The sequence below is a fragment of the Antennarius striatus genome, chromosome 1 (assembly GCF_040054535.1).
Source record: "Antennarius striatus isolate MH-2024 chromosome 1, ASM4005453v1, whole genome shotgun sequence".
Taxonomy (NCBI): Eukaryota; Metazoa; Chordata; class Actinopteri; order Lophiiformes; family Antennariidae; genus Antennarius; species Antennarius striatus.
Window position 1 is genome coordinate 19,513,623 of NC_090776.1, and position 26,807 is coordinate 19,540,429.

At 43.9% G+C, this 26,807-nt stretch overlaps 1 protein-coding gene across 1 annotated transcript in view; it reads right to left on the reverse strand.

The window, feature by feature from the left end:
* Positions 1 to 361: 361 nt before the first annotated feature.
* dagla (diacylglycerol lipase, alpha) overlaps positions 362 to 26,807 on the reverse strand; it is a 37,087-nt gene continuing 10,641 nt past the window's right edge. The window contains exons 2-20 of the mRNA XM_068335840.1: positions 25,250 to 25,351; positions 24,967 to 25,178; positions 24,310 to 24,411; positions 24,101 to 24,239; positions 23,923 to 24,010; positions 14,942 to 15,076; positions 14,767 to 14,844; positions 14,445 to 14,569; positions 14,029 to 14,179; positions 12,760 to 12,843; positions 11,883 to 11,960; positions 11,679 to 11,759; positions 11,444 to 11,586; positions 9,828 to 9,896; positions 9,680 to 9,752; positions 9,313 to 9,524; positions 7,822 to 7,948; positions 4,804 to 4,970; positions 362 to 3,875 (exon numbers count right to left, since the gene is read on the reverse strand). Of these exons, the coding sequence (XP_068191941.1) occupies positions 2,771 to 3,875; positions 4,804 to 4,970; positions 7,822 to 7,948; positions 9,313 to 9,524; positions 9,680 to 9,752; positions 9,828 to 9,896; positions 11,444 to 11,586; positions 11,679 to 11,759; positions 11,883 to 11,960; positions 12,760 to 12,843; positions 14,029 to 14,179; positions 14,445 to 14,569; positions 14,767 to 14,844; positions 14,942 to 15,076; positions 23,923 to 24,010; positions 24,101 to 24,239; positions 24,310 to 24,411; positions 24,967 to 25,178; positions 25,250 to 25,344 (3,264 nt within the window). The 5' untranslated portion in view covers positions 25,345 to 25,351 and the 3' untranslated portion in view covers positions 362 to 2,770. The remainder of the gene's footprint in view (positions 3,876 to 4,803; positions 4,971 to 7,821; positions 7,949 to 9,312; positions 9,525 to 9,679; positions 9,753 to 9,827; positions 9,897 to 11,443; positions 11,587 to 11,678; positions 11,760 to 11,882; positions 11,961 to 12,759; positions 12,844 to 14,028; positions 14,180 to 14,444; positions 14,570 to 14,766; positions 14,845 to 14,941; positions 15,077 to 23,922; positions 24,011 to 24,100; positions 24,240 to 24,309; positions 24,412 to 24,966; positions 25,179 to 25,249; positions 25,352 to 26,807) is intronic.

A 26,807-nucleotide genomic window follows, 5' to 3' on the forward strand; every position in this document is an offset into this window, starting at 1 on the left:
GGAACATATTTTGTTTTTGAAGGACATTTACATTTACATTTTCAACAGGCAAACAGCCTGTTGAAAATGTTTCCCCTTGAAGTTACTGATACAGCCATTAGAAAATATTGCTTTAGTCATTTAATCATTAAATGATATACACTGTGTTAGCTCTTGGTTCAATAGGCTATGTTCATTTCAATGTTTTAATAAACATTGAACCAGTATGGCCCTCGGCTGAGAGCACATTCATTTTTTTGGCCCTCCATGTATTTGACTTTGACCCCCCTGCTGTAGAGAATACACACAAGATATTTCCTCTCCCTTAATGATTCACATGTTAAAAAGAGATCTGACAAAGTCATTTATCTTCATAGTTTGCTCTTTATTCCATTACAGGCAGGGCAATGGGGTTTGGGTGGGGTGGGTTCAGTTGGGGTGGGGTGGGGGTAAATACATTCTCATTGTGAGGCAGGAAAGAGGGGGAAGCAAACCAGGTAAACATGGACAAGACACAGTTGAATTATTCTTTTCTTGTAGACCAATTAATTAGTAAATCTGCCAATAATTTGAATAAATAATTTTTATTTTTTCTTCTATAGATCCATATTGATATATTAATATATTCATTATGTCTTTACTGGTTTATAGTTGTTTTCTACATGATTCTATTGGAAATAATTTCTTTTTATCAGACATCTGCATAAATAAATACACATAGAAGATGGTGCTGTACACATTGTGGTGGAAAAGTATTCTACTGCTTTTTTCCCCAGCAGTGTTTTGAATGTGTGACCGGCTCTGGGCTACTGAACGTAGGAATCTGCTGGCCTGAACGTCTTGTGAGAGACTACTGGGACTGGCTGCATGATGTGAGCAGACTGTAAACTGTCTGGAACCACAGCACATCTGATTCCAAATCGAGTGCAAATCGCTATGGCGACTACAGGCTTGCACTAGAGGTCACTGTGAGCAGGCTGTCAGACGGCAGTGCGTCTCGCTGCCGTTGAAGCGTTTGTAAAGAGAACATGTTGTCGCAGGAGTCCAAAATACTTTTCCACTCAGACAGAAAAAAAGCTGAAATATATATCTCCTTACATTTTGGGGAAAGTCCAAGAAATTCCCCACACTGTCCCAGAAACTGAGATAAAAACCACTGACATCAAACCAATCTGTTGCAAGAGCAATAAGTATAATAATACCACTAAATAGAGCAATAAAAGTGATAAACAACATTAACGGTAATAAATAATGCAAATTGTGTTTCCACCTGTTCAGTCCGGATTGATATGGAAGATTGTCTGCCACCTATTAGCGTTTATAAATGGCATAACTTGGTGTTCCAGCCCACTTATTAATTCAATCCAACCTCAAGGATGATTGAGATAAAACCACATTAAAGGGAAGCAAACACGGTGACGTCCGAGAGACGGCCGAGAGCACCTTGAGAACAAGAGAAATGACATCCTGGGACACCTTGAGGACCACTCTGATGACCTGGGTGATTACTAAACCTCTCAAAAAAGGTTTGACTTTTGAATACACGGTAATTCGTGGACGTAGTTCGAGCTTATTTACTGTGACTTCAAGACTTCTTCTACACCGGCCATGCTACTCTGAGATGCATAAAGCATGCAGACCCTGACCCGGGCACGTTGCTAAGAGCTCTCCAAAGAGGAAAAAAGGTACAGTAGTTATGAGATTAGAGACTTTTAGCACGTCGGATATTGGTTCAAGCCCAAGGTACAGGTGTGGTGGTTTCAAAATGAAAGGCATATCGAGATCGGGTGACATCTTTTCCGTGGTGTTGCTGCGTAACAGTCTATATGGGAACAGACAGCATGTCTCAGGAGGGAGATAATGAACTTAGCTTATGTTTAAATAAAGCAATATCCATATACATATACAAAATTACATTTCATAAATACATTTGGCAATACGATGTATTAAATTTTTTGGCAAAGAGGGATAAACCGAACAATATGGAGTGTGTGCAAGAGTATCCGAATGTCAATCTAAGTGGCTAAGTGACTAATTCCAAACAAAAAAAAACTAACAAAAAAAAAAAGTTCTTCATGCACTAAAAAGAGTAACCAAAAGATTCCAAAAACATCCATAGGCGTCTGTAATACCTTTTTTTTTTTTTTCACAATCACCACAGTTTTAAGACACATCAATTCTCACCAAGTTAACACACTCTCTTTCTCAGTCGATTCTTTATAGACCTGAGGAACATTTCGTAATATCTTCTCACTTCTACGGGTTGAAGAACGTGTCCGTCTTCACATTCCTGGTTTAAAAAAATAAAAGCAAAAGAAAAGCTGGACCTGCTGAGGCTGCAGGTTGTTGTACAGTACATCAACCCAAAGAAATGTGCCTATGCTAACGTCTACTACAGTGTTAGTTTTTGAATCCCTGCCCAGTTTAACCGTTCTCCTTTTTGTTTTGCTAAGTCAGGGAACTGATGTGTAGTGCTGACACGTCCCTGGGTGGGGGGGTGGGGTGGGGGTCTGATGACATTGTTTTGGAATGGCATTGTGAAGCTACAGTTATATTATTTCACTCAAAAAGCAGTACAGCCCCCTGGCATGCAGAGAGAGGTATCTTTTTCTTCTTAGTCATTGCAATAGTGTGAAAATGCTATAAACAGTGTTCATCTGAAGAATGTACGTTGTTTGTGAGTCGGTTTCAGCCGTTGGGTCTCTAATGAGTGACTGCATTCCATCACATGCATGTATCTGTGATATGTTTTTGGCAATTTGGGGATGACAGTTGGAGTCCCAGGAACACGCTACACCATGGTCGATATCGTGTTCTCTTCGGGACAGTGGCAAGGGGTGGATGTTCGTAGGGAGTGTATGGCTGGCAGGCCACCCTCACCGGGCGAAAGGTCATTGAGCTCCTCTGACGACGAAAGAGGGAAGGAGGGAGACAAAGAGATGCCCGAAGAGGGGTCGGCCGATCCGGCAAAAGTGCGAGGGGGCTTTGGGACCAGGTTGGGTTCCAGTGTTGCTCTAGCGAGAAGTTGTTGGTCATCCAACTGCTGTCCGTTCCCGAGACACTCGCCCTGACCATAGGAGCCCCGGCCGGACTCGGACTCCCCGTCGGACAGCTCCAGAGGGGGTGAACTGCTGCCGTCCAGCCTGAATAGAGAGTCTAAGTACTGGGCGAACTCCAGCACCGCCTGGCTCGGATTCCCGTTGGATAGCTGCGGAGGAGGAGTCGAAGCTGACGGTCTGGCTTCTGCCATGAACTGTTTCTCTGCCATTTCCAACTCCCAATCCTCCTTTCCTCTATCCATTGGTCTAGAACCAATCTGTGGACTAAGGGGGGCGTTGGGGGTGCTCCCTGGGCTGTAGATGCCAGGTATCTGTTGGGGATCTCCATCTGGAAGCATTTTTGGGTTGGCGTTAAGATCCATCTTGAAAGGCTGAGCCGTGACGCTCCGGTTTAGCAGAACTGGAGAACGGTGTCCGCTGTAGCGAGGAGTGGCGGGAGACAACCGCATAGGGTAATCTGGGGTGGAATTGGACTCCATTGGGGTAAAGAAGGGCCCCACCTCACCAAGGTGCTCTGGCGTTGCCTGGCAGAGGCAGTCGGCAGCTAAAAGTTCAGTGCGAGAACTGAGAGACGGGTTCTCCTCTGGAATTGGGGCATCCAAAGGGAACGGGAGGCTACTCAGCATTGGCGAGCCCCTTAGCGCGGCAGAGGAACGTCGGGAATCCAGACTATAGAGGGATTCTGCATCGGATAGACTCTCCATGACGGCGAGCGGTGCTTTGCGGTCCCTCAACTCAACCGCCAGGCGCTCACGAGCTCCACGCAGCACCACAGGCACGGGGGGAGGAGGACACTCAGAGAAACCATCCAGGGATATCTCAGATTGGGCACACGAACTAGAGGAGAAGATCAGAAAGGGTTGGAGAGCAGTGATGGGGAAAGGAGAGGGAGGTAGAGGAGGAGGAGGGAAGGGGATCCAAGGCATACCACAAACGTGACAAATGGGTCACCACAACTTACAGAGGGGGAAAAAAGGGGGAAATGGGATCATGTTAGTATTCAAAGACTACTTCAAGACTATCTCGACTAGACGAAACACCAGCAGAACATAACAGAGACGACAGAGAAGGAGAGACTGGGAGACCAGGAGTGAATCCGAGTGACAGATATGCTCTTGTATTAGCAACCAATACAGGAGAGCTAACACCATTCAGCCCCCACCCTACCAGGAGTTCACCCTGACTTTGGACAAGGGCTAAATCAGAGCGGGCGCGGTGGGAACTGAATACTACCATACGTTGACACTGGTCTGTGGTCGGACAGCGTGCATGCGTGCATGAGGAAAGGGAGCACATTATGCAAAGTTAGTATCAGCATGCTTTGCTTACCGTGACAATGGTTTTTGTCTTTTTTTTTTTTTTAACCAAAAATGAACAGACACAAATGATATTTTTGAGAAAACATGAAGTCGTAGTTAGTGGCAGTTGTATTTATTAGTATACTTCCCCAAAATAATCCTTAAAGTTTGCTGTTATACAGTATTTTCCGCACTATAAGGCGCACTGGACTATATGACGCACCTTCAATGAATGGCCCATTTTAAAACTTTTTCCACATATAAGGCGCACTGATTATAAGGCATATCTAATTATAAGGCACACCTTCAATGAATGGCCTATTTGTAAACGATTTTCACATATAAGGCGCACAGTTTGTGAGAAAATGAAAGGCTTTTAGGTGCGCCTTATAGTGTGGAAAATACTGTATATGGAATTAAAGGATGACACTCCAACGAGCCCACGGCGGCGCCAGGGGCGTACTAACCGAACGCTGCTGTTCCTGCGGTGGTGGGTGGCGGGTGTCGGCTGTTGAGACGTGGTGGACGCGTCCACAAACAGAGCCTCTGGGTTCAGGTCCACTTCTGTGGGGCTCACCATGATCTTAGCTGCAGACAGCAGCGCCGTTTTCCCTTTGTTGTAGTTCTCCAGCACCTGCAGCAACAACAGAGACGTGAAAACGCATGAAGGGACAATTTTTAAGAAATTTCAAAAGTTAATTTTTGGAGTGCAAACAAATTAATACTGCAGTTGGCTTATTTGATACCAATATATAAGACTGATTCTTTATTCTCGGGCAATTAAATTCACATTTTTTCCTTAAAAATTTTCAGATTTATCTTCTGAAGTAGCAGGGGGCTAAAAAAATAAAAATAAGTGGGTGGATTGATATAAAATCCAGCAGCTGGAGTACAACATCTAAGTTCAATCGCTGTCATTCTTAAATGTCATTTATTGTAAGTGAAGCATTAAATTACAGTGGTTTTCCAAAGGCATCATCTAAGAAACCACTACTATGTGCAGCTGTAGATATGATCACATCTGTTATTAATGCGCAGTGTGGTTCAGATAAATGTAAGTGCAACCCAAAGGTGAAGTACTCCTACTCCAGCTGACACTAAACACCCACAACGGAGGCAGCGTGCCTGCGCAAGAACCAACAAGACCCACAGAAGGACGAGAGTAAAGAATAAAACAACTGCATTCCTAAACGCAAAAAAACATCCAAGGATCCTCCTGTTGCAGAAACTCGTAACCGTGTTGTGTCGAAACAATGAAAACAGACAGCAAATCAGATCCACACACACGTTTACACAGATATGTATCAACCTTTAATCGGTTTAAACACGATGTGAGGACATGAATATATGAAGACAAGAGGAAAAGTGGTAAGATGACAAAAAAAATTCAATTGAGTTGAATTATTAAGGACCAAAATAATAAACTACGAGGACTGTAAACACAGACTGAAATCACATGTTTAGTAAATAAACAACAGATAACACGTTAATGCAAGTTTTGGTTACGGCTCGCAAATAACACTGTGACAACAATGGGTGAAAGTGACAATAAATACACACAACAAATGTAAGTGGTAAACAAACAACACCACCATCCAATGAGGGTGCAGGAGCAACGAACACAGGTAATGGAATAAACGGGAAATACAACATGATGGACATTTATACTGAGAGTTTGGCTTTGTACAATTAGAATTCAGCAGAATATGAAATCAAAAATTGGAAGAAATAATAAATCAATTCCAGTTTTCAGTCTGTTTAGGTAAACCTGCCACTGAACAGAATCACAAAGACCACGTTTCACAGCCCGGAAGTCCACATTTACACATTTGTTCTTTCTTCCGCACGTGTGGAAGGAGGGACTGAAGCTTCCTGGAAACGTTTGGGAATCACAAAGAGACAATCACACCATTACAGAAAGAAAAAAAGATGGGGGGTGGGGGTGTCCAGAGAGAGGAGCTGCAGTCACTGAAAACACCCCGGCCAAGACAGAAGACAGAGCCGTTAATGTGGAAGAAATGAGGTTGCCATGGCAACGATGTGAATACAAAGTCAAGTTGTTAACTCGACTAAAAAGGGGTTAGCAAGTTCAGATGTAAAAAAAGAATGGAACACCACCCTCCTTCCCCACCCCCCCAAAGGACAGCTGGAAGATAAATGTGATGAACGGAGGGAGAGACTGATTGGGACTCATGGAGGATGAAACGTTCACTCGCTTCTTTCCATTTTCTGATTTCCCCCATTTGCCGCCCCGGTAGGAGGTCTCAAAACTCACAACAGGAATAATTGAGCCCATTTTCCTCCACGGCTTCAGCAGCGGACCCACTCTGAATTGTGGTCATTGTTGGCTTCTTCTAGTGGAGGAAATTGCAGCTTCTCTCCTCTTCTGTCATCACTTCTTTTTTTTTTTAAATAACAGCAGCGGTACTTTCAGAAGCAAGACTCGCACAGAGAGGAAGAAAATGCACTTTTTGGTGAAAGGAAGGCGAGGATGTGGTTTAATCTGGACAGATGTGCAGTTAGATTCATCAGGTGGGATTCTAGAAAGAAGAACATCGAGAATCGAGCAGGACGGAGTGGATTTTATGGAGGAATCCATGAATGCATCACCAGAAATCACACCTATCTGAGGGTCAAAAAAAGGCCGTTAGAAAGAAAAGTGAAAGGCAAAGAGTGTACTGTAAGGCAGGAGGAAGAAGAGGAGAAGAAGGAGGTTTCAGCCTAGAGTTTAATTTCAATTGTGGGATTAAGATCGTTGGTACAGCTAACGGGTTGGTTGGTTTCTGCTTCCTCTGGTTCCACGTTTTCCTGTTCAGACAGGAGACAAAACGGTTCCAGGACCTGCAGAAACACCAGAGTTATCACACTACGAGAACACACACACACACACACACACACACACACACACACACACACACACACACACACACACAATCTCCATCATGAGATGCACAAATAAATGTAACATCAGGTGGAATCACATCGTAGACAGAAAAGAACAAAACTTACTTACAAGTGTAAAACCATCCGCAGGCTTTCACCATTCACATGCAAAGACGCAAATTAATTCCATGTGATGTGAGGGGGTGATCAATGCACGAGATTCATAAGCTCTTTAGAAACAGAAGACACCATGAAACCCAACAGGATTCCCATTATCCATTTAAAAAAAAAAAACTGGAGCAAAAGTTGAAAGAAAAAAACAGCAAAAAAAATTCCACCAAAATACCATCAGAAACTTCCTGAACCCATGATGAATGTCCCCGAAGACAAAAATATCCAGCTTGTTGGACCCCAGGCTTCAAGAAGGCTGACATGCATGAAGTGATTTTATTAGGATCTGCACACACACACGCTTACAGTATATCCCATAATTCAATTCTCCAATGTTGGAGGAACTTGATTTAAAAGCCACCAGTGTCTTAAACCCACTGACCAGAGCCACATCTGCATGCAAAGAGGAAGAAAACAGGCGCGTCACAGACCTTGTTGAGGCCCTCCATCACCATGTGGGGCATGTGTTCATTCAGCATGGCGGGGGAAATGATGACCTCATTGAAGGCTTTGTTGTCCCCCCACAGAGCCGAGTAGGTCGGCTCCTCCTGGCCACAGCTGCAGGCGGGACGAGAAAACACAGATGTAACTATTAAAAGTAACATAAATGTAACTAATCCTTAATTCTAAATAACTGAATTTATTACTTATTCAAGTCATAAACATTACAGTTACACAGAAACAACATGTTTGTTTGTTCCTCTGTTCTAACATAAATCCTTTTAATTTGTCAGGTTATTAAACCCACAGAACTCCATCAATCAAGGATCAAACTATCAATGAAGAAAGAAAAATAACATCAAACACAAGTTAGGACATTAACTTTGTTCAAAATGTTTCTGTGACAGTTGAAATTGGCTGCATTACTGCGTTGTGGGAAATTTTTGCCAAAGTACACTTTTTTTAGACACTTTTTTTTTTAGACAATCTACCTTTCATGTTCTCGCGGGCCACATTAAATGATGTGACGGGCCACATTTGGCCCCTGAGCCGTGGGTTTGACATGTGTCTTAAATGAAGTCAAACTGGTCTAAATCATAACAGCAGAATTCATTCCGATTCTGAATTGGAGCCCAGCTGAGGATTATTATTTGTATTTTTATTTATTACCTTTTCGTACGTATCCAAGAACATTTTCTCGCTTCGCCGGCTCCGTCTCGTTTATCCAGATGGACCCGGGGGGGCTCTAAACACTTAGTTCACGCAGCCCCTATGATATTGATTTCTTTATTAATACTGTTTTCCTTTTATTTCTGCACCCATTAAGCTTCTTTCAGTACTATTACTGTTATTATCATCATTATTATTATTATTAGCGCTGGCTGTGGTCGTGGGTGAGGACACGCCCATCTCGGTCACCCCTGCTTCTACCCAGCATGCCTCAGTTCTCCTGTTTATTCTATAGTTATTGATATCGACGGTCTCGTATATCTCATATGTCTCAGGTAGATCGAATTCTCAGGGAGGGTGAATTACACGCAGACAGAAATAGAGACGGAGAGACCTTGGATTATTGTTAGATCACTTCTAAGCTTGATTCCCCTTCAGCTAAAAAAAAAAAGATCGACTAAGAGAATCGCTTTATTGATTGGATTTGTGTATCACTTTAAAATTATTTCCAATGTTGTTTATATTTATAATATATTTTGTTAAATATACATGTTTATAACATGTTTATAATATGTTGTTTATAATATTTAAAAACAATAACACAGAAACAAATGAAGAGGTACATGAGACGGGAAAACAACAACTTTAAATTTAATATTATAGCAGAAATGGTGTAATACCAATTTCTGCCACTAGGCTGTTCTGGTCTGGTCTGATTCTTTCTGGTCACACAGGTGTAAAAAAATATTATGATTCTCTGTGAGGGGAACACGTTCTGGGATTCAACAAAGCTTTTCAAATCACTTCCTCACCATGTTTCTGGAGGATGGTTGTGCACGACGTGGATGACCCTGCCGGGGGGGTAGAGCGGGGTGGAGGCGGACAGGGCGATACTGAGGTCACTGGGGTGGAGCCACAGGCGGCTGCTGGGCGGCGCCACCGGCTGAGCCTGAGGATCGTCGTTGTCCTCAAGTGGAAGCTCCGATTTCGGGATGCATTTGGTGCCTCCTGCAATGATCCTCCACTGGTGGGGAGGGAAACACATTTCATCCACGTGACGTAATGTAAAACTATTCATCTGCATGATACGTGTTATTTTTTTCTGCAGGAGCCAGAAGAACTCATTCTCATGTCTGGAGTCTGACTCTCAACAGTTACAGGTTCAGGAGATGAAGTCACCTTTGGCTTGTTGCTCTTCTGTAAGACTTCCAGGAGGTGGCGCCGGAAACCCTCCAGCTGGGACAGGCCGAGTCTGCGACAGAGGAGCAGCAGATGTTTGCAGTGGCTCCACCACCACAGTGTTTAAACCACGTCGTGCACCACTTACCTGGGCACCAGGTCCTTTCCTAACACCACGGATGTGACAAACTCTTTGGAGTACTCCATTGCATCCTCACTGAGGAAATAAAAGAGAATTCATTCATGTTAATGACAGTAAAGAATGTGAAACGTGAAAAAACGAGTTTCTGCTTCGGGATCCCCCTGAAGCTAGTTGTTCAGTGTATGATGACAATGTAAATATCAAATATCACCTCTATTTAATTTACATGGATGACAGAGTTACCAAATTATAAAAGACAACACAGACAGAAAGAGGTTATATAAGTAATCAAGTTTAAAAGGAGTTAAATAAATCCTTCATTTCATTATTAAGGTCTTGGTACGAAGCCCAACTCACAGCATGAGCCTCTTAATTTGTCATCATAGCAACGGAAATAATAATAATAATAATAATAATAATAAAAAAATGTAATTGCGAAAGGCAAAAAGAATATCAAAAGGTTTTAACATGAACCAGAAGCGACGGGCCAACTCCTCCCATCGATTTATTCTCGGCAGAGGACAAACAGGAACAAGACGCCTCAATCCCATTTCTACATTTCACTTTCCATCAGAACAAATGGCAAAAAAAAAAAAAAAAGAGGAAAGGATGCCAAGTGTGATCTCACAGACCCCGAAAAAAAAAAAAAAAGACTCAATGAACGAGTGCGTCTGGAAAACAGGTTTAAGTGCTGCAGCTTTTTAAACGCATCAACAGGAATGAATAATAAATGCAGCCGAACACAAACACATCAAAGAAGCTTTTGGGGATTCACCAGTGCTCTCAGGGTCTCGACCTGTTGGCGACAGAGAGAAACGGTCCCCTGATGTCATGATGTGTGGCTCTAACTCACATGTGTCAGACTCAATGGCTCAGGGGCCAAATGTGGCCCTCCACATTATTTTATGTGGCCCACGAGAGCATAAATGGTCAGAGTGTCTAAAAATAAATAGGACAAAAGTGTGCTTTGACCAGAAACTACATTTCCCACAATGCAGTAACTAAGCCTACTTTAACTCTGACAAAAAACAAAGTTAATGTCTTTATTTTTCATTCACTTATATAGTTTGATTATTGATTGATAACCTGAAAATTAAAAGGATTTATGTTATATAAGATAAACTGTGTAACTGTACTGTTTGTAACTTGAATAAGTAATAAATTCAGAGTTAATTAACATTAAAGAGTAGTTACATTTATTATAAATTACACTGAGTTACATTTAGTTACATTTATTAGTTACATCTTTGAGAACAGCCATGATGCTGATGTGGCCCTCAGTGAAAATGAGTTTGACACCCCCGCTCTAACTCTACGACCGTCACACACAATCAGTCGTGACAGCTTCACCTCTTTCGCTCATTTTCCAGCCTTTTTTACTTTCAAATAGGACCAAAAAAAGTTTGTCTGTTTAGTTACCAAACTAAACATAATTAAAAGTCACACAAAGAGCGAAAACATTTGAGTTGGGTTTCATTAATCAGTGAACTGAACCGCGGCGAGGAAGAGGCTTCACTTGTAAACGAAACAGGGAAACTAGTTGTTAAATGACTTCCTGCACTTAAACTCAAACAAAGCCGCAGATACCTTTTGTGTGCTGAGCAAACACAGACGAGCCTCACCTGAGAAGGCCACCGGGTGGAGAGTAGGAGTAGCAGTGAAGCGTGGGGTACTGGGGTCTCAGCAGGAAGGAGAGGATAGCAGCGGTGCCGGCGCCCAGGGAGTGTCCGACGATCACCAGCCCATAGTGCATGGTGCCTTTATTCTGAAAGGGCACACAGGATGTGGGGAACTGTTTAACAAGCTGCCTCTGCTGGTATCAGCCTTCCTTTACAGCACATGCAGTCGTTTGCCTACCAGGTCTCTTCCAAACGCTTGTGACAAAATCATTTCCTGCTCCAGTTTCTTCTTGATGTATTCGGCCGAGTAAACCATCCCCTGAGAGGAAGGACAGGAAGGAGTCGGAGACGGACACAGACGACTTTTTAAATATCCAAAGTCGTGAAATGATGGTGAATGACTGTGAAACCTGAGGGGAAACACATCAGAACGACCTCTGACCTTGTGGCCCAGCCAGGTCCCCTGCTGCTCCTCCACAGGCAGACGTTCAGAATCCCCCGTCAGGTCGGTCAGGGCGTCCTGAGGCAGCAGGTATAAAAAAATAATAATAATTTGAGTTATAAAAGAGACACTTAAAGTAACAAACCACAACCAGAACGCAGAGCAGACACAAGAATTTCGTTATACTATCCTGAATATAATTGGATGCTCCAACTGATTCAGCAGGTACGTCGGAATTTACATCTTAATTTTAGATGATTCAAAAAAAATAATTATATATTGTTGAAGTATGGTATGATCTCAAAAAGCAGCGATGGAATCGTGTGATACAAACGTGTCCGAGTAACGTTCACACTAATCAATCAGAACGCGTGTCGGGTTTGAGAACGTTTCGTGTTTCGGAGGCCACGGCATTACTTCAATTTAAACAGCTTTATTTGAAGGCACATAAAGCAGGAAAATACACAATAACCTGAATATAAACAATATAAACGGGTATGTGCAATGAGCTAAAAAATAAATAAAAAAAATATATATATATATAAAAAAAATAGAAAAACTGTAAAACTGTAAAGATATCTGTCAGGAACGCTTCATGTTGTGGCAGAGTGATATGTGTTGTTATAAACAGTGTAAACATAACAGTTTAAAAACATAAACAATGTAAACATAAACAGTGTAAACATAACAGTTTAAAAACATAAACAGTGTAAACATAAACAGTGTAAACATAACAGTTTAAAAACATAAACAATGTAAACATAAACAGTGTAAACATAAACAGTGTAAACATAAACAGTGTAAACATAAACAGGTATGCAGTTCCAGGTAAACACAGAAACTGAAGAGAGATTCAGGAAAGGACCAGAAAGTTCACCTTTGGCGATAAGGTTCCTCTGATACTGATGACAACCTTCTGTTTCCCATGATCCACCGCCACGAAGAACGGAGTCTCGTAAACCTGCGAGGGAAGAAGAAAAAAGAGCAGCAACAGTTTTAGCGGTGATCAATCAATCAAACTTTATTTATAAAGTGCTTTTCAACCCCTTTTCCTTGACACACACACACACACACATACACACACACACACACACACACACACACACACACACACACACACACACACACACACAAACACACAAACACACACTAATTTAAAAACACTGAGAAGTTCAAAACATAAAGGAAATGCTATCCTACAGTCGCCACTTTGAAGTTAGGAAACACCAGGGAGAAGTTAATCGATATGGAGAAAAAGATGACTGCATACATTTTAATTCAAACATTATAGGTAATAAAACATATGAATTAAAGTTAGAGGCAAAAAAATAATTAATAAATAAAATTCCATTAAAAAAAAGTCTAAAAAAGTAAACTAAATAAATCCGTGATATATAAAATAAATAAGCCAGGCTTAAAGGTTAAAAGTAATAATAATTTAAAAAAATTAAATTTAATTAATTAATAAATGTTTAGTAAAAAGCCAAGACAAAAATGTGGGTCTCGAGTTTGCTTTTAATAATGTCCACATTCTCTGTTTTCCTCGGGCAAACTGTTACCATAATGTTTGGTTAAAACCTTTAGAGTAATTAAAAGGGGAGCGCCTGAAGACATGAGAGCTCTAAAGGACATATATGTTAACAGCTAATCAGATAAATACTAAACCATTAAGCGCTTTAAAAACCATTAAAAGGATCTTAAAATCGGTAACCAGTGCAGAGACTTTAAAACTGGTGTAATGGGAAAACGGGCATGGTGGTTTCACTTCCATCGGAGGGAACTGAGTGTCTTTGTCCTCAGACCTTTCTCCTCTTGGCTCACAGCATCAGTCGCTCCACCAGGGAAATTTAAAGACTTACACTCCCCACTTTACAAATCTTAAACGTCATGTGACGCCCGAGTGTGAACGCGACGGAAAATCTACACAAAGGAGAAAAAGTTAATTGAAAATCTGACGTTATGTGGAAAATATTTTCTTCACTGCCCGACTGAAGGAGCTTCAAGGAAGTTTGAAAGCAGCTGGATGATGGGAGTGATCTGTGTTCATAGCCGAAAATAGAAAAAAAGAATGATTTCCCAACACGACCTGTCATTTGCGTCGCTTGGGAAGTGAAGCAGCTCATTGGATGGTTGAGGGACAACTCACAGCGTCGTGGCAGGAAGTGTAGACGATGTGGACCTGCTTCAGGTCCCTGTCCAGGAAGTGTCTGCGAATGGCCAGGACGTTACACCCGCAGCAGTTGTCCTCCTCCACCGTCACTGACTGGGACAGCCGAGAGCCGGACATGGACGTACAGCTGGGTTAAGACAGGAAGACCTGATCAGTATGTGTGTGTGTGCAAACAGTTAAACTGCAGGAACATAATCTCCCTGTGTATTTTGATCAGAGTGTTTGAGTCTACCTGCAGCGGAACACGTGTTCCATGTTGACACAAGAGAAATTTGATATGCAGTGAACACAGTGTGAAGACATGGAAGTCAAGTAGATCCAGACCTGTGTGTGTGTGTGTGTGTGTGTGTGTGTGTGTGTGTGTGTGTGTGTGTATGTGAGTGTGTGCTTACGGGCAGGAGCTGGCGAGGTGGCAAAGCCCGCAGGCGGGCTTCCTCATCAGGTACATGGGCCACCCGTATGCAGCCAGGGCAAAGAGCATGTAATAACACACATCCTTGTACATGTTCATCTCCACCTGGGACACACACACACACACACACACACACACACACACACACACACACACACACACACACACACACACACACACACACACACACACACACACACACACACAAATGGTCAGTTACAGTTAGATCCACTCACTTGTTTCCCAATTTGACAATTTCTTATACAGTTTGTGTGATTTCACCTTAAGATGAAAAAACTCACCGAGTTCTTCAGGTCCAGGTATCGAGTGTTCCGAGTGACCGGCATCCCGGATAAGAAGTCTAAAATGTCATTGTTCGCCTTGGAAGGAGAGAACAGAACAGGAGAGGTCGCTTTTTTATCCCACAAACACACAAATCCAGACAGAATACTTGTGTTCTTTCTGCAGACAGCCAACCTGGTCCAGGATAGAAGACCTCTTGGACCTCTGTCTCTGGCGTAGGAGAACCAGGCCGGCGATAATATCACTAGGCACAATGTCCAGGTCTCTAAAGAACTCTGCAAAAAGGCTGGCCACCTCTGAATATGCATCCTGCAACAAAAAGATACGTGGAACTTAACTCTCAGGGACCAATTAAAATGGCTACACACATTACCTAAACGGGTCACAAAAGGCCCCATCTCATAAAAGTGTAAAAAAAAAACCTAATACAGAAAAAATTTTTATATCAATGCATCATATCTTTTCCATTACTTCAGACCTATCGATAGATATAAAGTTTATTATATATTTTATTATTATATATGTTTATTTGGAATTTGCCATTAGAATCCTATTTTTCTTCTAATGGGAAAAACACAAAATATGGAATACAGTGGTACCTCTACTTACGAATGTCTCTACATATGAGATTTTCTACTTACGAAAAGCCTCAACAGGAAAATATTGCCTCTAGTTACAAAGGAAATTTGAGTTACAAAAGTTAAAAATTAGTGCTGTTAGGTGATTAACAATATTAATCTAATTAATTACAGGATTTGTAATTAATTAATCTAATTAATCACATTTTAATCTCATGCCTGCTACAGGCCCCCAAATAAAGAATTTAATTTCTAGGACATTACAAAATTGTAGTGTATGACTAATCAATAGAATACACCAAGAAGAGAAGATTTTAAATCCACATTTTTATTGGTTAAGTGTGCTTTATAAATGTAATTTAAAAAAAAAAGGCCAACCACATCAGCAAACCAATTAGGCCAGGTGCATTTCTCAAAAATGCAATACAAATACATCCATCCATCCATCCATCCATCATCAACCGCCAATCCCGGGCCGGGTCGCGGGGGCAACAGTCTCAGCGGGGATGCCCATACTTTCCTCTCCTCAGACACCTCCTCCAGCTCGAGCCTGAGGTGTTCCCAGGCCAGCCGTGAGACATAGTCCCTCCAGCGTATTATAGGTCTTTCTTGAGGAGTCCTCCTGGTAGGACATGCCCGGAACACCTCCCTAGGGAGGCGACCAGGAGGCATCCGGAACAGATGCCCGAGCCACCTCAGCTGGCTCCGCTCGAGGTGGGGGAGCAGCGGCTCTACTCCGAGCTCCTCCCTGGTGACTGAGCTCCTTACCCTATCTCTAAGGGTGTGCACAACCACTCTACGCAGAAAACTCATTTCAGCCGCTTGTATCTGGGATCTTGTCCTTTCGGTCATGACCCAAAGCTCATGACCATAGGTGAGAGTAGGAACGTAGATTGACCGGTAAATCGAGAGCTTCGTCTTACGACTCAGCTCCTTCTTCACCACAAAGGACCTATACAGCGACTGCATCACTGCAGAAGCTGCACCAATCTGTCCATCAATCTCACGTTCCATCCTTCCCTCATTCGTGAACAAGACCCCAAGTTTAAGTATAAACTCCTCCACTTGGGGCAAGGACTCTCCACCAACCTGAAGAGGGTACACCACCGTTTTCCGGTCGAGAACTATGGCCTCAGATTTAGAGGTGCTGATCCTCATCCCACTCGCGTCACACTCGGCTGCAAACCATCCCAGTGCACGCTGAAGGTCCAGGTTTGATGAGGCCAACAGGACAACATCGTCTGCAAAAACCAGAGATGAAATCCTTTGGTCACGAAACCGGACTCCCTCTGGTCCATTTTGACTCAATGTCCCCAGCCTCCTGCAAGATCTGGGAGAAGCTCTCCCGGAGGTGGCAGTTGAAGACCTCACTGACAGAGGGTTCTGCCAGACGTTCCCAGCAGACTCTCAAAACACGTTTGGGCCTGCCAACTCTGTCCGGCCTCCTGCTCGGCCAGCGGATCCAACTCACCACCAGGTGGTGATCGGTTGACAGCTCTGCCCCTCTCTTCACCCGAGTGTCCAACACATGCGGTCGGAGGTCTGATGATACAACAATGAAGTCAATCATCAACCTCCAGCCTAGGGAGTCCTGGTGCCATGTGCACTCATGGACATCCCTGTCGCTGAACAAGGTGTTCGTTATGGACAAACTGTGACTAGCACAGAAGTCCAATAACAGAACACCACTCGTGTTCAGATCGGGGAGGCCGTTCATCCCAATCACCCCTTTCCACGTCTCATTGTCATTGCCCAAGTGAGTGTTGAAGTCCGCAAGGAGAACAATGGAGTCCCCAGTCGGAGCACTACTCAGTACTCCTCCCAGGGACTCCAAGAAGGCCGGGTATTCCGCACTGCCATTTGGCCCGTAGGCTGAAACGACAGTGAGACACCTGTCCCCTACCCGAAGGAAACCCTCTCGTTCACCGGCGTGAACTCCAAAATATGACGGCTGAACTGTGGGGCCACAAGCAAGTCCACACCAGCCCGCCACCTCTCACCTTGGACAACACCAGAAAAGTGGAGTGTCCAGCCCCTCTCAAGGGTTTGGGTTCCAGAGCCCAAGCTGTGGGTGGAGGTGAGCCTGACTATATCTAGATAGATAGATCTAGTCGGTACCTCTCAGCCTGGCTCTGGCTCCTTTCCCCCAGCGAGGTGACCTTCCATGTCCCTAGAGCTAGACTCTTTGTCTGGGAATTGGGTCGTCGAGCCCCATGCTGACAACTGCCACCCAATCCACATTGCACCAGTCCCTTACGGTTTCCTGGGCGGGTGGTGAATCCACCGGAGGTTGGGCCCACATTGTCCTTTCGGGCTGAGCCCAGCCGGGCCCCGTGGGACCACCAGGCGCTCGCTTACGAGCCCCAACCCCGGGCCTGGCTCCAGGGTGGGGCCCCGGTTGCGCCAAGACAGGCGACGTCATGGTCCTTGATTTTGTACAAATCATTGGGGTTTTTGTGCTGCTCTTCGTCTGGCCCATCACCCAGGACCTGTTTGCCAAGGGAGAAATAGCAGGAGCATAAAGCCTCTGGCAACATAGCTTCTGGAATCATTCGGTTACTCAAACTCCCCTGCCACGATAAGGTGGCAATACAAATACAGTCAGTCAGTCATTTTCTTAACCCGCTTTATCCGCTTACACAGGTCGCGGGGGAGCCGGTGCCTATCCCAGCAGTCTCAGGGCGTGAGGCAGCAGACACTCCGGGCACGACGCCAGCGTACCGCGATGCCACATAGAGACAAACAATCACTCACACACACACTCCTACGGTCAATTTGGGACCGGCCAATCAACCTGAAGCGCATGCTTTTGGAGGTGGGAGGAAGCCGGAGAACCCGGAGAGAACTCCGCATGCGAACTCCGCACAGAGCGGGACTCGAACCCGAGTCCGCCGTGTTGTGAGGCGGCAGCGCTAACCACTGCGCCACCGTGCCGCCCTTATATATCATAATGAATACTAAAGCTGACTCAATACAGCAAATCAAAATGAATAGTATAACACGCCTCTGAATAAGGCAACATCAATAGCAAGATGCCAGCAGGCTTTTCCTTTAAAAGGGTAAGCTAACGTTCAACTCTGTGTCCTTGACATGTGTTGCATTTAAATGATACATTAGGCTGGAGCTGCTTTGGTGATATGAAAATTCTCTTTTTCAAAAGCTACAAATAATAATAATAATAACAATAATAATAATAATTATGGATTCGATTTATATTGCACTTTCTCAAAGACTCTTCTCATCGAATCCATTATTCATTCACTCCTCATTCATACTTGGTGATGGTAAGCTATGTGTGTAGCAACAGCCGCCCTGGGGCAGACTGATGGAGGCGTCTACAGCGCAGAATCACTGCATTTTTGTTGATAGTCCCGTCTTTGTTCTTTTTATAAATAAACTTTCCGCCCAAAGGTCCAAGTGGGCTTGCCTCGCTCTCCTGTCGCGTCGATCTCTGTTGTCAGTCACCCTGCTTCTGACTAGTGGCGAAGGTATGAAGTGACGTGCCACTGCAGCCTACAGGTCCCTCAATGGGCCAAATTTAAAATGCTTGCGTATTGACTTGCCACTCGCGATTATTTGAGTTAATTTTTATAGCGCGTTAATTTGAAACGTAATAAATTTATCTAATTAATGCGTTAAAGTGACAGCCTTAGTAAAAATACAGTATGGGCTGCTCCTCGCAGCTCCCACAGGTTCCTGAACGCAACATTCTCATAGCTGCTCTGCCATTGGCTATTAACTAGCATCCTGGCATCCCATTGGCTAAGAGGGACCTCTGTGTGTAGCTAGATAAGTGTCTATGTAGCGTCCTCGTCATTCGGCTCTCAACCCATGAGGTATTCTGATAGTTTTACGTAAATACAGTGATACCTCTGTACTCGACCGCCTCTATACTCGACCAAATCGGTGCTCGACCAAAAAATTCGAGTAGAAAATGTATCGGACCCCGAACCGATTTTCGGTGCTCGACGAGCGAGTCGACCCGAACGCGCTCCTCGGCCAGCGGGTAAGCGTCAGTTCGACTCAGACCGCCAGCGGAGTAACACGTACGCAAATTACGTACGCAAATTACGTACGCAAAGACGTACGGAAATTATAGCAAAACATGAAAGTGGTGTACGAGTGTCCGACCTCGCGTCGCAGTACGAAATGGCAAAGTCAACCATTTCCACTATGTTGAAGCAGAAACAACTGACAATGGACAGGTTCCTTCTTAAAGAATAGAGGAAGGCTACTGCCCAGCCAGATTCACCTCCACGGAAGAGAGAAGGGAGAAAACCCCTGGAGGCGCGTTACCTAGCGTCATCATGGAAGGGATTCCCCTTCCATGATGACGCTAGTGCCATCAACCGCTCTCTAAAACGTAAAGTAAATTATACAAAATGGTTTATAATGCTTTATCTTTATCATGTACTGCTTGTGCACATTTACGTATTCATTGTTGTTTAGATACACGTTCTTATAATATTTTAGGTATTTTTCTAAATGGTAAGAACGGATTAAAATGCTTTCCATTATTTCTTATGGGAAAATTGGTTTCAGTGGTCGAACAAATCGGTGCTCAACCACCACCTCAGAACGGATTATGGTCGAGTACAGAGGTATCACTGTATATTAACTTTTTGAGTACGTATTCACTATGGACCCCAAGAAAGTGACGGAGAAAAGAGGAAAAGAAAAGGCAAAGAAAATAGTTTTTTGTCCATACAAACAAAGCAAGAGATAATAGAAAAGCATGAAAAAGGGATGCGTTTGGTTGATCTTGCCAAAGAATATGGCCGTAATGCATCTACAATCGCCACGTTATTAAAATAAAAGGAAGTTTAAGGAGTTTAAGGCATCGCGTGGGTGGTTGGAGAAGTTCAAAAGGAGGACTGGAATTCACTCTGTTGTTCGGCATGGTGAGATAGGAGCGCATGAACCAAAGAGGGCAAAAAACAATGAGGATAGGTGTTAAAAGGTAAATGACCATCTTTTTATTCTTTACTCTATTCTTTGTTGTTTACATTATGCACAATTGTCATTTATTGTGTAATAATCTAATTGTAATAATTATTTGTTACATGTTTTGATGCATTTTCATGCTTCATAAAACATTTATGTCTGAATTTTGGGGGGCTTAGAACGGATTAGAGCATTTGCATGGAAAATGCGTCTCTACTTACAAAATTTCTACTTACGAAATTTCTTCCAGAACCAATAAATTTCGTAAGTAGAGGTACCACTGTACTGACAAAAGTTAGTGCCCAGTTTAATACGTACGATAAAGATATTGCAACTATTGGATGAATGGAAAAACATGCTTTTGCTGGTGTGTAAACACAGACAGTGGGTCTGTGTCTGGGTTGTGGGGTCGTTGTGGGGTCATTGTCTTGCTGCAGACAATGAAGATCATGTTTCATTATAACATGTCTGTTATTGTATATAGTAATTAGGGCTGTCAGTTTAATGCGCTCATTAGATTAATTAATTACACTGTACATTAACGTGCTATAAAAATTAACGCAATTAATCGTGAGTGGCAAGTCAATGTGCAAGCATTTTAAATTTGTCCCATTGAGTGACCCATAGGCTGCAGTGATGTCACTTCCTACCTGCCCACTAGTCAAAAGCAGAGCGACTGACCACAGAGATGGATGCGACACAGGAGAGTGAGTCAAGACCACTCTGACCTTTGGGCGGAAAGTTTATTTATAAAATGAACAAAGACGGGACTATCAACAAAAACGCAGTGATTTGTACCTTTTGTAAAAGAGAATTTTCACATCTCCGAAGCAGCTCCAGCCTAACGTATCATTTAAATTACCCTTTTAAAGGAAAAGCCTGTTGGCATCTTGCTATTGATGTTGCCTTATTTAGAGGCATATTATAATATTCATTTTGAATTGCTGTATTTAGTCAGCTTTACTATTCATTTTGATTGAGAGTCTGCTTATGTGCCTATTTGAGACCCAGCCTTATTTTATTTCTGAATTTTATTTATTTTATTTAACTGTATTTGTATTACATTGGACTTCCAACCTCGTCACAACTTCCTGCTCCCACCACGACCGAGACCGTCATCACTGCAGACCTGGTGACGACAACGCTGCGGAGGCTCCGTCCCTATAAGGCGGCTGGACCGGATAATATCTCCCCAAGACTCCTCCGAGCCTGTGCTTCGGAACTAGGGGACCCCCTGCAACGATTGTCCAACCTCAGTCTGCGGCTGGGGAAGGTCCCGTCACTGTGGAAGACCTCCTGCATCGTCCTGGTACCCAAAAAAGGACGCCCTACTGAGCTCAACGACCACCGACCGGTCGCTGTTACCTCCCACGTAATGAAGACCCTAGAGCGACTGGTCCTGGAGCTCATGCGTCCACAGGTGCAGGGTGCAATGGACCCTCTCCAGTTCGCCTATCAGGCCAAGGTTGGGGTTGACAACGCTGTCTTGTACCCCCTCCACCGCGTGCTCTCCTACCTGGATACTGGGGGCTGTGCCGTCAGGGTGCTCTTCTTTGTTTTCGAGTGCCTTCAACACCATCCAGCCCCGGCTCCTACAGGACAAACTGACCTCCATGGCTGTGGACCCCTACCTCGTGAGCTGGATCACGGACTACCTAACGGACAGACCCCAGTACGTCCGTATGGGGGACTATTTTTCTTCTATGGTGACCAGCAGCACGGGGGCGCCACAGGGGACCATGCTCTCCCCCATTCTCTTCACCCTCTACACATCAGACTTCAAGCACAACTCGGATACATGCCACATACAGAAGTACTCCTATGACACTGCGATAGTGGCATGTATCCGGGAGGGTGATGAGGGGGCGTACAGGGCATTGGTGGCTGACTTCGTGGAGTGGTGCCAACAGAACCAGCTCCAGCTCAACGTCTCCAAGACCAAGGAGATGGTGCTGGATTTCCGGCGGGCACCTCCCTCTCCTCAACCAGTGATCATCAAGGGCAGTGAGGTGGAGGTGGTAGAAAACTATAAGTACCTGGGACTGCAGCTAGACAGCAGACTGGACTGGTCACTCAACTAGGACTGTGTGTACAAGAAGGGGCAGAGCAGGATGTACTTCCTGAGGAGGCTGGCCTCCTTCAACATCTGTCCTAAGCTCCTTCTCATGTTCTATCAGTCCGTAGTCTCCAGTGTGCTGTGATACGCCATTGTGTGTTGGGGTGGGGGGGCCAGGAAAAGAGATATGGACCGTCTTAACAGACTCATCCGCAGAGCGGGCTCAGTGGTCGGGCTGAGCCTGGACTCTGTGGACAGTTCTAGGGAGCAGAACCATGTCTAAATTTAGGGCCATCATGAACAACACCAGCCACCCCCTGCACACCACCTTCTCCCAGCGGAGAAGCACCTTCAGCAACAGACTGCTGTCACACAGCGCCTCCACAGAGAGGCTGAGGTCCTCCTTCGTGCCCCATGCCATCAGGGGGTACAATGAGTCTCTCAGGAGGAGCAGGGGGGAGGTGGCGAGGTCAGCACGCGGTTAAATGGATTTGGATTTAATTTAATTTTATACTGTTTATATTTTAATTTTATACTAAACAGTATAAACATATTTTAATTTTTTTTAGTATATGTACTGTTAATGCTACATGTGTCTGTTAGTGTAGTGTATGTCTTGTGGTATGTCCTGTTTTGTTTTTGTTTTTTCCTGGTGTTTGGCTGAGCAGTGGATATGTGCAATTTCCTCCGGAATTATTAAAGTATCTATCTATCTATCTACATTTCTGAGAAATGCTCCTGGCCTAATTGGTTTGCTGATGAGCTTGGCCTTTTTTTTTTTTAAATTTCATTTATAAAGCACACTTAACCAATAAAAATGTGGATTTCAAATCTCCTCTTCTTGGTGTATTCTATTGATTAGGCATGCACTACAATTTTGTAATGTCCTAGAATTCAAATTCTTTATTTGGGGGCCTTTAGCAGGTATGAGATTAAAATGTGACTAATTAATCACCTGAATCGCCTGACAGCACTAATAGTAATATCATATACACATATCATATATAAATATATTATAGATATGCTTATAGTATATGAAAAATATGTTGTTATAATGGGAGTCAATTGGGCCATTTCTGACCAGTTTAGGTACTGTGTGTACACAGTGAAAATCTGAAAATTCTATACACTTCCCCAATGACAGGCATTAAGAAATTTTGAAAATAAAGATTATTTATTTTTAATTTTACAAAGTTACTGGCAAAATTTCATATATTTATATTTTTAACTGACCGATTTATTGAGAGAAAAACACATAAAAGCTGGGCCCAAGCTGTTCTCAACTGTTCCCACTAGAACAGACGTCGTTCATTTGTTTGGATGCAGAGATTGTTCATGAAATTAAATGATTCAATTCTTCTTTTTTTCCCCATTTCATATAAATCTCTATGTCGCCAGCGAGCAGCAGAGAAATGAGCTCTTTTTGTCTCGCAGTCTGGATTCGTCCCGTCGGCGCTTACTTTAACGACTCCCTCAATGGACATTACGCCTGACAAACGTCTGCTTTCGATCCGTTCCATTTCACTTTTAGCACACGCAGCAAAAAAGCAGGTGAGCGTGCACGTGCCGTGACTCACCGATTGTGTATCCTGAGCTCTGGTGCAGCACATGAAAAATTTTAGCCTCCTGCTCCAGCTGCTGGCTTGGCCTTCCTCTAACCTGTGTCTGAGGAGGAGAAGAAGGCAAAGACCTGATTCGACGCCGCGTGCATGAAGTGTGTGTTAAACAGCGTCTCTAAGAACGGTGTGTGAATACCTGAGTGTATACGTAGTGAGGTTGCGCTGCCTCCGGCGCGTGGCTTTCAGTTTGACAAACGTCCGACCCGTGGGGTCGAAGGTGCACATGAGGGTGATGCAGACGCTGAATATCACCAGCCAATTACACGCCACGATTCCTGGAGGGAAAATTCAAACGTTAACTTTAAGAAGTGGCGTTCTCCTTCTCCTCCGTCTTCTTTCACTCACCCAGAGCCAGGTTTTTGGCGGTGATATCCAAACACGGCTGGTAATACTGGACGAGCCACGCGATTCCCACCACGGCGTAGACTAACTCGACCAACAGGATCGCTGCAAAGATGTAAAGAGGATGGGGACAGGAGATCAGTTCAAGTTCAAACCTTGACCTGGAAACAGGAAGAAGTCCATCAGCATAACGGCTGTCCTCAAAGGGCCAGATGTAACTAATAAATGTAACTAAATGTAACTCAATGTAATGTAAAATAAATGTAACTAATCCTTAATATTAAATAACTCCAAAGTTATTACTTCTTCAAATTTCAAACATTACAGTTACACAAACAAAATACGTTTGTTTGTTTCTCTGTTCTAACATAAATCCTTTTAATTTGTCAGATTGTTAAACCCACAGAACTCCATCAATCAAGGATCAAACTATCAATGAATAAAGAAAAATAAAGAAATTAACTGTTTTTTGTCACAGTTAAAATGGGCTTAATTACTGCATTGTGGGAAATTTAGTTTTTGGTCAAAGCACACTTTTGATTATTTATTTTTAGACACTCTGACCTTTGATACTCTCCCGGGCCACATAAAGTGATGTGGAGGGCCACATATGGCCCCCGGGCCTTGAGTTTGACACATGTGTCATAAGGTAAATCTCACCCAGACGTATGTAGATGACGTACTGCACGGCGTCCCTGGGCTGGGTGTATAGGATGCTGCCTCTCATGCTCAACCACATGATGGCACTCTCGCAGATGAGGCAGCTGACCAGGATGCCCAGGTAGCCCCGCCCATGGTCCACCAGCGTCATTGAGCAGGACAGGTCGGAGCCGTAGCGCAGGCCGAACAGAACCACCGACAGGACCACCAGCCTGGGGGCGAGAACTGGATTTAAAACCCCTGAAACCGACGAAACCGGCGCGGCAATGGACACTCCGCTCACCAGATGCAGTGCAGGAGGAAGAGGAAGAGCGCCGGCAGCACCAGGTCATCACTGCCCACTGACCAGCGCCGCCGAAACATCACCATACCAGGCATCACTGCCCTGTGGGGGGGAGGACAGGGGTCATTTAGAGCGGACTCTCCTGAAGGAGAACACGGTTCCCTCAACAAACCACTGATGGATGAACGACGCACATTTACACCGGAAAGAATATCAGAATCATCAAGATAAATTATGAATGTTCGTCCTTTTCCATGTTAGTCTATCTTTTTCATCCTCTTCTCCAACACCAACTATCTTCACAACTTCCTCACTACCTCCAACCACCTTATCTTTGGTCTTCCTCTTTCCTGGTAGCTCCATCCTCATCATCCTTTCACCGACATCCTCACCATCTCTCCTCTGGACGTGTCCAAACCCTTCAAGTCTGCCCTCTCTGACTTTGTCTCCAGAACATCTCACCTTGTCTCTTTCTCTGATCGGGATGAATTATGAATACGGTGGTTATTTAACATTTTATTTATCAAACTGTGAAGCCAAGATAAGAAATCAGGGACTATAAAAGAAACAGGAGAGAAAAGTGGGGCAAAGCCGGCGAAGGGGATGCAGAGAAAACTGACCACTTCCTGCTAAAAAAAAAGACACGATGGCGGCGTGCTGGTTACGCCCATGTGGAAAAGTCTTCTTCCGTCCGCCGTCGTCGTCTGGACAAACGTCATCCGTCACGCCGAATAAAAGTCGAGCAATCATTTGAGGATTCATCATCGGTCGCTTTTAAACAATTGCATTTCTTTAACACCCTCCTGGTTTCAGCCTTAAGTTAAACAGACCTTACAGTCCTTGAAGTCTGTCCTGCCGGTTTTTGGTGAGGCCCTCATAAAACAGCATGAAGGAGAAGTGATGTCATACTTCAGTCCAAACAGTGAACGTATAATCAAACAACTTCCTGTGTGATGCAGCGATCTGTATCTCCAAAATGGGTGCAACAACAGAGGCGATTTTTTGGGGGGTAATAAATGAGCAAAAAGGAGGTGTTGCGTGACTTTAACAGGTAAAAGGTCAAACTGTACGTAGACAGTGTATTAAAACTAAAATAACCAACGTAATAGTGCAGAGTTCTGCCTCATTGATGCCTTTGTCTCGTATTTCTGCCGCCTTATAGTCTCTATCTCGTACGTGTTGCAAGTCTGGCGCCAGCCCGACTGGAAGGTAACACAACTTTGTGTTGTTTTTTTGCCCTTTTGCACGTCAGGTAGAAGCAAAGGCATTTCTTTATCTTTGCCCGAGATAAGGCGTACTGTATGTCATTCCATTCTATTCTTAGCCTGAATTCCAGGTTAAAGTAACGACGGAGATGCCGTCTATCTGAGGAACTTGTGCTCTGTGGGGTTTTGTCATCTTAATGTCTTGTGATTCACACAATGGAGCAGGAGAGAATGTGTGTGTAGGATGTGAAGGGGTGAGTCCACGTCCTGGTAGGAATGACATATCTACAGGTGATAGATGGCCATGAAAAGACTCATGCAAAAACAGTCATGTGACCTGATAACAGACAAGG